This window comes from Halichoeres trimaculatus, unplaced genomic scaffold, assembly GCF_033239565.1.
Source record: "Halichoeres trimaculatus isolate MK-OKI-2021-1 unplaced genomic scaffold, fHalTri1.1 fHalTri1_scaffold_4, whole genome shotgun sequence".
NCBI classification, from domain to species: Eukaryota; Metazoa; Chordata; class Actinopteri; order Labriformes; family Labridae; genus Halichoeres; species Halichoeres trimaculatus.
Window position 1 is genome coordinate 18,358,135 of NW_027437182.1, and position 15,615 is coordinate 18,373,749.

Here is a 15,615-nt window from a genome sequence, read left to right on the forward strand (position 1 = left end):
TCTGAGGTGAATCCATAAAGTCTACATTCATATTCTTCACATATCATGAATCAGCAGCATCACTGGCAGCCATTTTGCTGACAAGAGGAAGGAGGGTGCTACGTCTCCTGCGTGGATTGAGGTGGACAGTGTCAGCTGTTTGGATTTATTTCACACGCTCTGAATCATTCAGGACTGATGCTGCCTGACCAAGTAAAGGAGTATACTAGTTATTAGTAACACTGTTTACCTTGTTCCTGCTGCTGCTGGTGCACTCACCCAGCAGAGACTTGCAGCTCTTGTGAACGTTCACAGCACAATCTGAAAAACAAGATCACAGAGTCAGTGGTTTCCATGAGGTAGAGAGGACTCTGGGATGGGGGGCATTTGAACTGAGTGAAGATCTGGAACAACTGAACGGGAAACCAAGTTGAAATGAATTTGTCTTCGGACAACAACTGGAGCTTCGCTGGCATAGCTTGTCGTGTCTGTCTAACTCCCATCGTCGGACACAGTGTTCACTTTGACGGAAAATTCTGATTTAGTCTTTCTGAACAACCACCATTTAATTTCAGTCATATTACTATCTTAAAATTTGTTTTTCTTAGTCTATTTTTAGTCAACAAAACACCGTAAGAGTTGTAGTCTGGGTCTAGTCTCAAGTCTTTCAGTCTTAGTCTGGTTTTAGTTCTTTAGTTCTTGTAATCTTCTGACAAGCACTGCTGGCAGTACACAGAAATGTTGTCAAAGTAATGGGTGGCTGCTTATGAGGAAAAAAACACTGCCTGTGTAGGCAGCCCAGGGGCAGCATTATCAGCTTCTGTGATACATTTCAACCCAGAGCCACTGGGCCTGCACCCCTCCCTAACATTCTCGTCTCATCTTCATTTGTGACAAAACGGTATGGAATTTTTCGTCACTGTCTTTGTCATGATGTCTGACTTTTTATGTAGTTTTTGTTTTGTTTTTTTCTGTGCAAAACGTTTGTTGACAAATATTGCTTGTCATAGTCTTCATCAACGAAATTAACACTACTCAAAAATTTGCTGCATGTCAACCCCTACCCTCTACTCCCCACAGATATTTATCTGGAGGTGAAAATCCTTATGGCTAATGAAAGTGATTACACATGATGAAACATGGATGATCTGTCTGTTTATACTTAGAAGACACACTGCAGGCAGGTTTGGAACTTCCCTGTCTTTGCAACATCTCCCTCTTTTCATCTGTTTTTCTTCCAACATGCAAAACAGGTATCTGGTCATTTGTTGATGAAACGCCTGTTGAATGTGTTTCTCGTGTCCATCACTTAAAGAGCTGCATTCACTGAGTTCTCCCCTCTACATTTCATGCAATTATTAGACTGAAAAAACAAAGCAATCTTTCAGACTGACTACATACTGTATAAGGTAAGCAAGCCTTTCCCCAGGGAATAAACAAATCAAGTTATCACTATGCAAAGTTGCATCCCAACCCAGGCAGGAAAAACTGGGCTTATGTGGACAAGAAACACATGGCTTTGAATGCAAAACATACACAGATGTATGCAGGCAAAGAAATTCATATTCACATAAAAATGGAGGACGCTCCATTAGAGTTAGGATTGGGGAGTTCAGTTGTGGGTCACTCACTGAATTAAAGTAAGAGTAAGAATCAAGCTCAATGTGTTTCCTCTACACAGCCCACTTTACATTCACTATGTTACCCAGGTCACAGGTCGAGCTGTGCATAGCTTGTCAACAAAGGTGATGTTGCAGTGAACAACATACTGGCAACTTCCACTAACTGCTCCACAGCCTGAGTCCACCTCTACAAACCTCTACTGCATATTCCTCTACTGTGTGCTGCTACAAAGGAGACAATGGCAAAAAGCCTTCTTCTCTGCAGATCGGCATGAGGTCACACACATAGTCATTTAGTCATTTTTGTGTGGCTGAAGCATTAAGGAATAAAGACTAGTTACATGTACTGTATGATAATAATCAAGTTAGTCTGATATCCAAGTGTACTTAGAACAACTGGATCCAGTCCTAACCTCTTTACTCCATTCTATCCCCTATGACCAAGGTTAAAATAGTTTTGGATTTGTAATTATAATTTAGTTTTAGTTAGTTTTGACATTTTTTTTCCGTTACAGTTTAGTTTTAATTAGTTTTAGAGCGGGCATTCTAGTTTTTATTTAGTTTTAATTTTTGCAACAAGGTTTAGTTTTAGTTTAGTTTTAGTTTTTTCATACCTTATTAACCAGGTTCAGGATTCATAAAGGTCAGAGTAAATATTTTGTAATACAGTTTATTTTCCAGTCCAACATAGTGCTCACTGCTGTCAATGCTGATACTGAAGTGTTGGGTGCTGCCTTAAACACAAGAAAATAATGTAAACTTAATATAAAAAATATAAACATAAATTATATAAAATAATGTTAACATGAATTAAATAAAAATAATAAAAACATAAATTATATAAAACAATTTAATATGAGCTTTAATAATTAGAAACTTGGACTCTGTAACAATAAAGTCAGACTCACATGAAATTAAACTATTACAGATGCTCTGATTTATTGTTCCACTACGTTTCGTTGCAGCACAGCACACAGCCAGTCAGTGCAGTAAACAAGCTCGTCCCAGTACGTTGCTGTGATGGTGCTGTACGGCACTGACAACTGCCGAAAACTGTCTAAAATTGGTTGGGAAAATGTGTCTGATTAATTTAAATCCTAAAGGCTGTTAATATTGTCAAAAACTATAACTAAGGACATTTTGTCTATCATTTTGGTTAGTTACAGTTAGCTTTGTGAAAACAAGATACTGTTTTAGTTTATCGTTTTTGTTTTCTTTTCTAGTTTTTATTAGTTTGAGTTAACTGCAATGTATTTTAAATTTTAGTTTTCATTTTTAGTTTTGTTTTAGTTAACTATTATAACCTTGCTTGCTCACCACATCCCTCTGTACCCCTCTCTCTGGTAATAAATGAACAGTTGCTGGCTGAGCTGAAGGAAAAGAAAACACAAACTGGCTTCTGAATAATCTCCAACAGCAGCGTTGCTGTGTCCCTCTGTGAGCCGGATCCACAAGAGCAGCATTTTATTCAGGACCAGTCTGCTGAATCCAAATGTAGACGCATGGTTTGCCCAAAACATCTCATGTAAAACACTTCCAAAGAAATTTCTCTCCCTATCAGATTATACTTATTTAATTCAATTCAATTTCATTATGAGGCTGGAGAAATTATTACTTTTGTTAAAAGAGAAAGAAACGGAGTTGAGTAAACAAACAGCCTTATCAGAAATGAAGCAGCCAGAGCCACAGATAACATAATTTTCCACTTCACAAACAAATACAGAATCTCAGACTCTCTGCCAGGCAGGGTCTGTGAGGCGAAAAAGAAAAACAGCATTACAGCTTTCATTGCTGAATAGAGTCTATGTAGCAAATCTTCAATAAAACCAGAATGCATTGATAGAGCATGGCTGGCTAAGGCATCACTAAGAGTGGGAGGAGATAAAGAGTGTACGCAGGTCTACTTTAAAAAGAATAAAAAGCCATCCTACTGCAACAAAGTCACGCTAAAGCATCACTGTTGACTAAAAGTAAACTGCAGTAATAACACTCAAACCGAATTTCTGATTGATGGAAGTAAAATTGTCCCAAGATAAGCAAGATCACTGTTTTCTGTCTACTGATATGACAAAGCCAACAAGCAGTGGTTCATTACAGCTACAGACCACCTCAGGGTTTGGCAACAGGCGTGTCTGTGAAAATACACCACCGCCTAGATTGAACAAGTCAGAACCAGCTGATTAAAGTACACACTGACCAGACGTCAGGCCTGTGTAGAATCATCAGAGGGATTTCCCTCTATCAGGTGGACATGACGGATGTGTTTTAACCAGCTCTGCCACTCTTAAGCAGTGAGATAACTTCCTGTCACCCTGTCATCATGTCAGTAGCAGCACTGTGGTTTACAGCTGGTCCACGAGACACTCAGCCCCCATCACAACCTCCACCACGCCGACATCTGCTGACTGGTAACTTCCCTATCACAACAGAGAAGCATGTTTATGCAGCATGCAGTTTCATACGCTTTTTAATGATTCAGAAATAAATATATAAAGTCTAGGTAAGCACTGTGATCAGCAGAGTTTTTAAAGAAAGCAACAAACAGAACTCACTCTGCAAAGATAAGTTATCTCACAGGATGAGGGTGGATATAGGCAGGGTCTCCCCGGGAATATATCTAAGAAAAAATGCTACTTTGTCGCTGTTTTATCTTAAAGCTTATCAGGTTCAAATAAAGGTGTGGGTTCAGCTGGAATTCCCAAGAAAGGTGCTCTACAAGCCATTCCCAATTCATTACAGAAATGCATCACCACTTCCAGTGCTGTAGACTTCCTAATCAAGGGCTACAGATCACAGATTTTACCAGTAGAATTTTTTTTTATCAGTCTTGCATGAGAATTTTGAATTTTGAACCAAAAACCTACATTTTTTAGTAACGACAAATAGCAGAACAGATACTGACTTGACCCAACTTTATAGTATGTATTTATTTTCTGTTTTCAGTAACAGTTTGGAGACATTTTCCAAAAAACATACATGTTTACTTGTCCATTCACAAGCATAAATGTGGGCATTAACATCCTACTCTAATATCTAATACTTTAACCACAGCACACTGCAACTTTCAAAGCGATAGGAAATTGTCTTGCCAGCTCTTCCATAGCTCAAATCAGAGACTGTATGTCAATAGTGCAAAGGCTGTTCAGTTTCAAAGCAAGAGAAGTGTTTCACTTTATGTCCACTTCTACTTTTTAACTTGCCCTGCCATAATAATCCTTAACAGTTACTTTAAACAGTAGCCACGTTTACATGTGGAGTTTTTTCGTCTTTCCGAATGCAATCTGTCTGAATGACTTTTCCGAAAACAATAGTATACATGGAAAGGAATATTCCAATCTTTGGTCTACATGCGCCGCTATAATCAAACAGAATAGTCAAAGGGGCATGCGCAGAAAAACGTAAACATCATGTGATTTATCAAAGCTGGAGGACAACAGTTTTTTGTTTTTTTTTATCACGGTATTGCAATACTCCGTATTGTGAGTGTCCGTCCATTCTTGAAATTATGTTCAGTTCTTCAAAGTTTGGATCAAAAGCAAACTTTCCTCCAGCGCTGACAGCTCGCCGCCATTTTTAAAGTTGAGGAACGTCTCTAGTTGCGTCTTACGTCATATCTGAGCATGCGCTGAAAGAACGCACCCTGACAACTTTCCATTTGAGTGGATACATGAACCCTCAATCGGTTTGGGGAAAGTAATATTCCACCCCTGTGAAACCGATTAAATGTCCATTCAGATTGGCACTTTTCTTTTGGAATGAGGTGTATACAAAGGTCAAATTCTTTCCGTTTGAGCAAATAAACCGAATGCAAGTGGAATATTTGGGTCCATGTATACGTGGCTAGTGAAGTTTTAAACCAGCTTCTTTATCTAGTTTCAGCCAACATGTTCTGTGGTTTCTTCAAACTACTCTTGCGACAGGCTTAAATTTTGTCAAAACCATGGGCGTCCTGCAGCTAAATAGAAAAAACACAATGTCACAAATGCAGGTGCAGACCAAGTTAAAAGAGGTCACAAGGAGGGCAAAGGTATAACCTTCTTGAAAAGCTGTCGGCAAAGGATATGCAGACGCCTAAGAGGTTATTCTTAATCTGCTCAGACAGCAGTGTCAAAAACACCAAAGTTGGTGGCAGGCTCTGGAGCGGCAAGCAAAGCCATGTCATCATGTTGTTAAAGAGAGGGACTGAAGCACACTGGGCTTTGTGGTCAAGGAAGTTAAAATATCTACTGGTCCCTTATCATGGCCCCAAAAGAATCACAATAAATGTAGAAATGGATGTACAGCGGTTATACTACCAGGCAGAGGTTGGGGAACGCTAAAGCAGAAATATATATCAAGATTATCTTCATAAATTACTGGTATGTATACCTTCATGTCAGGGAAGCATATTCACTTTTTTTCTTGTTCTTCTTATACACTGATCAATCAGCCCATTTATGCAACGAATTAGATGATAGTAATCGTATAGGGGGGGGAATACACAGAGGTAACGACAGGAGGCATGGAGGCAGTGGGATCTTAACTCTTGTACAAGGCAAACACCCAGAGAAGCAGGCATGCTGAAGGCAAAGCAGTGAAGCATGTAGGAGTGGTGTGCTAACAGGGAGAGATGGGTGAGACCCAGAGTCAGTGGAGTGGGCTGTTATGCACCGGCAGACCTGCCAAGCACAATTAGCACCATGTGACCCAGTAAGAGAGAAGCACAGTCAGAAGAAAGAAAAGTAGTAGACTCAAGAATAACATAATTTAAAATGACGAGGATTATGGAGTTCCGTGATACCGAACTAGCTAACCTAGTTTGTGAGACAACTATAACGGAACGAGACGATAACAAATACTAGAGACAGTTATGCACTGATAGTAGCTTCAACTTTAACCCAAGAAAAGACTATCGAACATGGGAATTATGTTCCTTTCGTAGTCATAATTAATCTATTATCCTATCAGGTTACTTTGACTCAACAGCTGACTTCGTAGTTATCTCCTCGAGGCTAACAACAATCAGCACCCACCTGTTGAGCGTCACAGTTTACAACAAGCAGCAAAGTAAAAACCAAACAAGTCATGAAGTTGATAATTAAAACTGGAAATGAGCTTCAATTAATTCAGAAAAATGCTCGTTTGGACGTCCTTCGCTAGTTCAAACTGTAGCTTTAAGCTAATTAAAGCTAACTGCTTATCCAACAAACCATGTTTTCCAAATGTAAGCAGTTGGGCTAACGGGCTAGCGCTAAGTGGCTAATAGGGAGCTAGCTTTAAGTTAAGAGTTACTTGATTCAGTATTTGGACCGTTTTTCAAAAGTCAGACCAAGGGAAACTTGAGAATAAGTTTCTGTTGCAAACATACGGACGCAGCCAAACAAAAAAATCAAAGCCTCCAGAGAGACAATGCATGAAGCCGTTGTTTAGATAGTTTAGCATTTAGCTGCTAGGCTAGCGGTCAGGATGCCCGAAAAGTCCATTGAGAGAAACAACGGGAGTTATCCACCTGATCCCGCTTCACACCATAGCTGGCTCTTACCGTTCCAACAAGACCCGGTTTATCCGACCCAGCAGCATCCAACAGGCTATGTAGTTTGTCCATAAGTTAGATGAATGTGTTTGGCCATTTATATCAAAAGCAACATGTATCCCACATTCTCTTTTTTGTCCAGTTTGTGTCCTCTCACAGGGAACAATCTCCAGCATACAAACGACGCATTCCACAGGCTGATTCTCGGCTGAATCCCCACAGGGCTTGGTTCAAATTAAAGGGACACTCACTTGTTTTCTCATGCCTGTGTACATGCGCGTATTTACATCACGGTTAGTGTCAAAACGCATTATATGTTTATTTATCAGCCTTAACGGTCATGCTTGATGAATGGGGGGTCATTTTAGAGACTTAAATGTGTTGGTGGTTTCTGGTTTTTGTCTTAAGACTGTAGTGCAGTCTGAATCACGATGGATGCTGGGTGCCTTGTGCCTTGTGATACATGCCAGAAGACATTTGTTTAACAAGCATACTACTAAAACAATCATACATTACACACCGTGCTGCCAGACTGCAGTATTCATAAATGTCCTGGACATATAATGGCCTTGTACCCCGCAGAACAGCAGGAGTAAGGAAACTTATTCATTTACAGCCATGACATAATGAAGTGGTAGCAGTGAATGACTGTGCCTCCTCTTATACTACTGGAAATAGTCCAGCTCTAAAGGAAATAAAAATGAACAACAGAAAACACCACTTTCTTTGTTAGAACTATAATATATTGGTGTGAAATTCTTAACCACCCACCACAGGGATTAGGAGAAACTGGTCTCTATATTACAGCAAAATCCAATGTTGCGTGGAACCACTGGGCACCAGTTTGTTCTCCATCTTCTCCATAAAGAAACCACTAATGGAACTAGAAAAGTAGCATTTATTAAAATAACTTGTATTTTACTCCCAGGTGTTCAATGATGATCAACAGGTGAAGTCTAAGGTCCCTTTAGAATGGCATTACAACAATGTTTTTTGTTCAGATGATTAACATCTTAATAAAAACTATTTTAATCTTTCAGTCTAATTCTGATGCTTCTGATGTTAGTCCATATTTTCCCTGTCTAGAATCTTAACTTTAACTTAATAATAATAAATAAATAAATGAATAAATACATAAATAAAAAACAAACAAAAAAAAAAAACATGCAACAACTTGAAGAGATTAGAATACACGATAAATTCTTCTGACAAGTTAAGTCTAAAAATGTATTTAGCAATCTTTTTATGTTTCACTACTCTTATTTCAAACTTCACAATTTGCAGTTAGACTTTTTGGATCAGACCATCTCCTGTACTTTACTCGCCAACACTTTAAAGTGTCTTTCATCAGGTAATGCAGGCTTATCAGTTGACCTGCAGGCTGCAGTGTTGTGGTATGAGAGCAGCACAAAGGTGCCACAGAGTGTTGAAATACCCAGTACAGATCTTTAACAAAACTTTTGGTTCCCTCCAAACAAAGCAAGGCATCAACTTTTATATATTTTTGCAAACACACACACACACACACACACACACACACACACACACACACACACACACACACACACACACACACACACATTTAAGGACATTTTTGAGCCAGAGGAACAGGTAAGCTTTGATGTTGATAGCAGTTGACAAACAAGTGTGTGCAAAAAAATGATGCAGTGAAGAAAAACAGAGCATGTAGGTTTTGTGGGTTTTGTATGTAATGCTTCTGTAAGTAAGTTAAGTAAGTAATATTGCTTAAAGAGGAAGTGAAAGGTAGTGTCATATTCATTTTAGCAGAAATGTGAGAGAAAAGAAATCCTTCACAAGAAACAAAAATTCTTATTTTAGGTAACATTCTTTGAATGCTATAACCTACTTTATTACTACAAGGTTGCCAAACAGTGCTTTAAAAACAAAGTTTGAAATACTCATTTATAACACAATATAAAATTTATCATCAAAAAAATAAAACTTTTGCCTTAAGATTTATTTTGATCACAGTTTTTGTTTAAATGCCCTATTTTTGCTCAAATGAGCATGCGTGCTTTAGCATGAGCAAAAATAGATGTGTTTGTGTGCGCGTGTGAGCAAAGCACCTGTGCATGTGTATCAGGCTGAGAACAAGCGTGGGTGTGTGTACACCTGTGGCTGTGGTGTTACTCACTCATGCATTGCAGGCCATGCTTTCTCTGCAGGGTCTTGCTGCACAGTGAGCAGGTGGCACAGCTGGAGAAAGCACCCGGCACCAAACAATGGCTGTTAGTGCTGCGGCACGCTTTCTCTTTTGCTTCCCTCTCCTTCCCCTTTTCCTTTGACTGTTCTTTTTCTCGATTCTTACCCTGCAGAGAGAAAAAAAAGAAGAAATGCAAACAAAAAGTTTTTTGGGAGTTTTGTGAAGTTGTGTTTTCTCACAAACTGCATGACTGAGCATGACCTTTAAACTGGTTAGAAGCAGGATGTAAAACATGCTCTGTGTAGCTAGATCAGAAGCTTGGGTGTGGCAACGTTATATTAGCTCATATCTAACACTTATTAGGGCTCTATGCAACTGTAGTTCAGGTAAGAATACATTTTCACATTACAAAGAGCTGTTCACCTTTTCTGTGTGCTATGAGTTTACCTTATCTTTATTGAAGGAGCCTGTCATCCTGTTCCTCAGAGAACTGAGAGTCCTCTTTACTTTGGTGCCTCTCTCCACCTTCTCTATGCGGTCTTCCTCTTCATCGTTCCTGCAAAGCAGCCAATTACATACAAACAATGTCATCTGTCAGTTTTTTTTGTTTTATTATTTTACACTTGCTTGAATATACATTTGGACGTCAATACAAACGTAACAGTGAGCAGTTTTCCCTGCTGGTTATCAAACAGACTGATATTAAGGATAATGACTTATTAAGACAAATAAAGGCCAAAAAGTTTTTTGTTGACAAAATACCAAATGTAATCTTTCTGGGTGATTATTTTTAACATGTGTACTTGTTTCCAGGGGGTAGTTGTCACGTGAGGTCTATGACAGCAGTTTTCAGATACAGTGTGTTTATCTAAGTAAATATTCATAGCAGTGATACATTTATGCCAAATTCAAACGTTACAAAAAGTTTCAAAGAGGAGCCAATATATATATATATATATATATATATATATATATATATATATATATATATATATATATATATATATATATATATATATATATATATATATATATATATATATATATATACTTACACTGTAAGAACAGTTTTTTTCCTTTAGTTCACAACAAGTGATTTTATTAAAAAATGTCCTTTTAGTGGGGCGCTGGTTGGCATAATGGTGTAAGTTTACGTCCTTGTCAGAGGGGACGCTGGTTCAACTCCCAGTCATGTCTATTTGTTGCATATTGTCTTCACTCCCTGCTCCCCATAATTACAGTCTTTCTTTAGCTTATGCCAAATAAAGTCCCCAAAAGGAACTTAAAAACCCTTCAAGCTTCAGGGATAAGGGAACAGTGATGTACTTACTCATTAGAGAGAAACTCGTACCAAGTGACACTTCCTGAATCTTTGGTTTCTGATTTGTTGTTCCTCTGCTTTGCTCTGGGAAGAAACACATGTGATGATGTCAGAGCAGAGAGCAAAAGGTTTCTCTAGAAAACTGGTCAAACGAATTACTGTTGAAAAAAAACAGAGGGCTTTTTAATCACAGCACAAGTGAACAATGTGGACACAAAAACATCTTTTCAGTGAGTATGATTTGCTTCATGACAATATTCGTTCAGTGTAGTGGACAGCTGGGTTTGTAAGGTGAGTTAAAACTAATGAAATCATAGAAATAAAGTGTTCCCAAGACCCATTTCAGGCAAAGTGTATCAGTGCAGAAACAGACACATGCAAACACACGAGCCAAAACCATGTGTGCACATACATGTGGACACACCCTAACAGCTCAGAGGCCCCCCCTCAGTCACAGTCTTGTCCTGTTGTTGCTCTGAACACTGGGAGTTGTTTGGGCAATGGATGATGGAGAGGGCAGACCTCCCTCTTCTGTTTACTTACCCATGGTACAGCTTTAGCTCCTGCAGAACTTTCTGTACCATCAGCCTAAGACAAACAAGACACTGAGGCTGAGTGGGTAGAGTAGAGTGGAGTAGGGTACAGGAGAGGGAACTGCAGGGAGCTGGGCGATAAAACTGAAGTATAGAAACACATCCTCCTTCTCTCTTCACACAACCACCAGAATTCACATATAATACACTCATACACACTGACGGGCCATCTATGGAACTGGGAGGGAGGACTATGGGAGGAGGAGGTTTGCAGATGTATGACATGGAGCAGATATGTCAGGAGAGAAGTGGGAAATCCCCCCTTGTTATGTGGGAGTTAGAGAGCTGCACCAGACTACAACAATTTACTGCAACAGAACATCACGTGAACTGTTGTGATGAACCATTCAAAAGCTGCAAGTATGATTAACAGGACACACACTGCTAACATTTGCTTCCTGTGAGTAAAATCAGAGGGCTGTACTTTCTGTCAGGCATCAGTGAACCTGAGTTCCTGCAGACTGAAGGGAAACATACCAAATATGTAAAGTCATCAAAAGATTTTTAATTTCATCAGTAACAACAGTCTAGACTTACATATGACTCTGTCCATTTGTAGAGTGTAGGCTTTCCTCAGGGTCAAACTCCTCTGCTACGGACAAAAAAGATTAAAAAGGGTCAGATATGTTTGAAAAAAGCTGCCTGCTGAGGGTAAAACACATAAACTAGCATAAGCTTGACAGGTACTAACACTCATCCCCACCTCCTGCTGCTCTGGCCGCCTGTTTGGAGGTCTGGACAACACGAGAAATGTGTGCAGCACGGGAACATTCATCTGTGGCAAGGATTTCAGATCGAGAGTACAGATGCCGGGCAGGCAAACTGTTGGCCTGCAAGCAATGAAAATAGCATGGATATAAATTATATGAGTTTAATATGTTTACCTGCACATCATACAGCAGCGACAATTCTGATCGTAACTTGTTTTTTTGGTCATTTTGATCACATTAGCTTGTATAAACACCTCAATATTGGCTGGATTTGTCTCGAGATAGTTTATCATTTCTCACTGTTCCTTTCTCTCCTTGTTATTAAAACAGAACAGACCCTGGTTTTTGGACATGGGGCTCTCGGTTTGGGTCCATCCATCTCATCTACAGGACACGCTGTGCAGATTAAGGTCTCCTCCTGACTGGCCTGGAAGAGGCTTTTCTCTCTCTCTTCATCATCTTCTCTCTCTCCATCACTGTCCATGTTCATGGTATCCAGACTCAGTCTGGTGACACAGCATAGGCACAATCACACAACAGATGATTAATCATGCAGTGACATGTCTATTACTCAAACCAAGCTGTTACGTGAGACACATGAAGTTCTGCTTATTTTTTGTGCTGCTTTTTCAGTTCTTATTTTGGTGTACTGTTTATGTTCTCAGCCCAAATTAGGGTTGAGTGTTTAATTCAAGAAGCTGTGAAAGCCAACTAACCCACAGGAAACACTCAGCATGTATTTGTTTTTAAGAGTAAGCAACAGATGCTGAAGCATAAGGTTGAACTTCACTGCTCAGCTGTGAAACAATAGACATGACTGGTAGAGCATTTAGTAGTGTAACCATTTTTCTGAAAACTTTCTATTTTGTTTAATCCGTTTTACCTCCTCCCCAGGTTAATTGGTGACACAGGAACACCCCAGCTGTGCCTGCGGGACGTTGACATGGATCTGACCAGGATAGGAAAGCTGTCCAGATCTGGTTCTCCATCTGCATCCATAGTGGACACATTCTTAATTTCCTCTGATTTTATAATTCCCTTTTCTGTTTCCATTGATTCCAAAAGTCCACTCAGATTAATCGTCAAGCTAAGTCCCACTTCAGATCTTGAGGAGTTTCCACTGTCAACAACGCAACCTGCCAGTACTTTAGGACTCAGCTGAGTGACCACGAAGTCCAGATGAGGTTCCTCTTTGGGCTGAATATAGGAGCAAGGAGATAGTTCTTGGCTCTGAGGGGTGTGTGTGGTCAAAGAAGTCTGTACAGGTTGATTAACAGCAGGAATGACTGTGTTCAGAGACACTTGTAGTCCAACAGTGACAGGTTTGCTCTGTGGGCCTGTGCTTATTGGGGATGTAGAAGGCTGTGAAGCAGGAATCCCTCCTTCCAGGTCTTTAAAGTACTCAGAGTCTTTGAGTGAAGAGCTGATGGCTAGCAAGTCCTCCTCACTGTTGCTCACCTCCACGAAGGGACAGTCGTAGTCACTGACCACTGAGCATGCATCCTGCAAATTGGTAATGAAAAGAGAAGTCAACAACAAGGGAAAAAATAGAGGAGAAAGATAGTTAATAGATGTTTCAGAGTTCGGCTTATGGTGAAATTAAATAAAACATTTTAAACTTTAAACCATAGACTGTATAAAACATGAACGTGGTCTCGCCGACGTCACCCTGCCTGTTTCTGAAACGGAAAATGAAGCACATCGGCTAAAGCGGCCATATTGGTAGTGGCAAGGGCTTCGCCTACAGTCATAGGGCACCTGTCGGTCACGTGACCCTCAGCTGTGCTTGTTATTGGAGGAGCTCGGGATCTTAATATCCTCCGAACGGCCGAAATAAAAATTGAATTTACAAAAAAATTCACCCCCTGTACAGTGGGTGCCGGTAGTAAAATTAGCGACTCAGACAGGAGACGTTTTTTTGAACCAGGCTGTAAATAGGTTAATTTCTGCTTTGAAAATGGCTTTTTTTGGCTTGGTGTGTATGTGACTTCTGGTACTTCCAGAGCCAGCCTCAAGCGAACACTCGAGAAACAGCAGATTTTAGCACTTCCGCATTGTCTCATATTCTCAGACCGGAGGTTGCCGCTTGCTTTAAACCCATACAGCCATGAAACCTAAACCTTGGTCTTGATAATGAAGCAAAGGCAATGAACACAAAAGCAGCCAAATTTTTACTTGTTTGGTCATATAATTGCTAGCCCAGAAAGTGAGTCAATCCCCCATACTGAATGTGCTAACTTTACAAGGGGTATCAGTTCAGTTCAGAAATAAATGCCAGAGTAACCCTTCTGTATTTTTTTGTGTTTTGGTTTTCCAAAGTTGCGTCGTAGTGAGCGCTCTTAACGCACTCGCGTTCATAGAGACGACCTCTGACGTCTCTGTTAGCTTGTGTTTTGTTTTTGCTTCATTCTACAAATGTTAAGCTAGCCCAAGCTAATTTCAGCTCTGAAATATGTGTCTTTTCGTGACGTTAAAGCCTTGAAGACATTTTTTAAGGTAACTAGCACAAGAATGAAGTTAATTTCATTTTTTCATCAGGAATGTTACTTTGACATAGTCATTGCTGTATACTGAGTTGGTTATATTTTCTGTAATACAACAATTTTACAGCGGTGGATTCAACGTGAAGGCAAGTAAAGTCCAAGAAATGCCAGCCCTGTGTCCTTTTGAAGAGTTTGGATCCTGGGTAGCTAGCTGCATAGTTGCACTTACGTACACGTGCTGCAGGGACAGCATACTCAATATGCCTAAGTTGACAGTTAAAGAAACAAAACGTGCCGAGCCATACTTGTCAGCCTGACAAGAAGTTCCAAACTAATCCTGCATCCAGGGCAAGTTTGGCATCAAATTCTGCTCTGTTCCACATGCTCACCTACCAAAAAAAGGATCTAATCTTGGAAAAAACAGAAAATAATTGACCAAGGTAAAAATAAATGGATAACTGCATTCCTTGCATAACTTTGCTGTGCTGTTTTGTGCTTAATGCTATCATTAGCATGTCAACAGTGCAAACATGCTTGGCTAGTAAGGGAAAAAAAAACATGTCATATCAGTGGTCAAAAAAGAAATAAAACTGAACCTTACCTGATCTTTATTGTTACTCCCAAAGAAGACATCCTCAGGTATAGAGGCTGGGGACAGAGAGGAGGAAGACCCTGTCGCACTGGGAGGTTGGACACTAAGTTGAGACCCAGGAGAACTACAGGGCTGGCTACATGGCTTGCACTCAGATGCTGAAAGACAAATGGATATGAACTTAATTTGAAACAAAGATGTCTCAAAAAGTTAAGTTCAAATTTACCCATAACACTTAACACCTGTGTCATCACTTTGTGTGATTTTGTGTCAGATGGAAAAAAAGATCAGTTACAACTCTTGCTCCAACCTCAAACTGAAAACGCTTTAACGTTTCCATTGCCTAAACAGATTCCAGGATTCATGATGCCACAAACCACTGTCACCACTGCATTGGTGAGCCAGCATCAGCTTCCCCGTGTCATTTAGCAGAGCTGTAGATTATTCCTTCCCTGACTTTGGAAAGATGCTTGCCTACACTATAAAGCACAATGGATACTACCTGTGATAGAAATGTACTGTACACAGGAGAATATGGAGCTTTGTTACATTTACTCGTTGTGCAAAGTGTCCACTGGTGGCTAAAGTATCTGCTGCACCATGCCCATTTGAGGAGGGAAGAGCCACAGCTACGACAGG

At 39.9% G+C, this 15,615-nt stretch overlaps 1 protein-coding gene across 1 annotated transcript in view; it reads right to left on the bottom strand.

Annotated features, from left to right (window-relative positions):
• Nucleotides 1-15,095, bottom strand: part of arhgef18b (rho/rac guanine nucleotide exchange factor (GEF) 18b) — a 41,655-nt gene extending 26,560 nt beyond the window's left edge. Inside the window, exons 1-9 of the mRNA XM_074668203.1 lie at nucleotides 14,986-15,095; nucleotides 12,785-13,404; nucleotides 12,239-12,407; nucleotides 11,895-12,021; nucleotides 11,729-11,783; nucleotides 10,608-10,682; nucleotides 9,725-9,833; nucleotides 9,269-9,443; nucleotides 230-300 (exon numbers count right to left, since the gene is read on the bottom strand). Coding sequence (XP_074524304.1) covers nucleotides 230-300; nucleotides 9,269-9,443; nucleotides 9,725-9,833; nucleotides 10,608-10,682; nucleotides 11,729-11,783; nucleotides 11,895-12,021; nucleotides 12,239-12,407; nucleotides 12,785-12,954 — 951 coding nt within the window. The 5' untranslated portion in view covers nucleotides 12,955-13,404; nucleotides 14,986-15,095. The remainder of the gene's footprint in view (nucleotides 1-229; nucleotides 301-9,268; nucleotides 9,444-9,724; nucleotides 9,834-10,607; nucleotides 10,683-11,728; nucleotides 11,784-11,894; nucleotides 12,022-12,238; nucleotides 12,408-12,784; nucleotides 13,405-14,985) is intronic.
• Nucleotides 15,096-15,615: the final 520 nt, after the last annotated feature.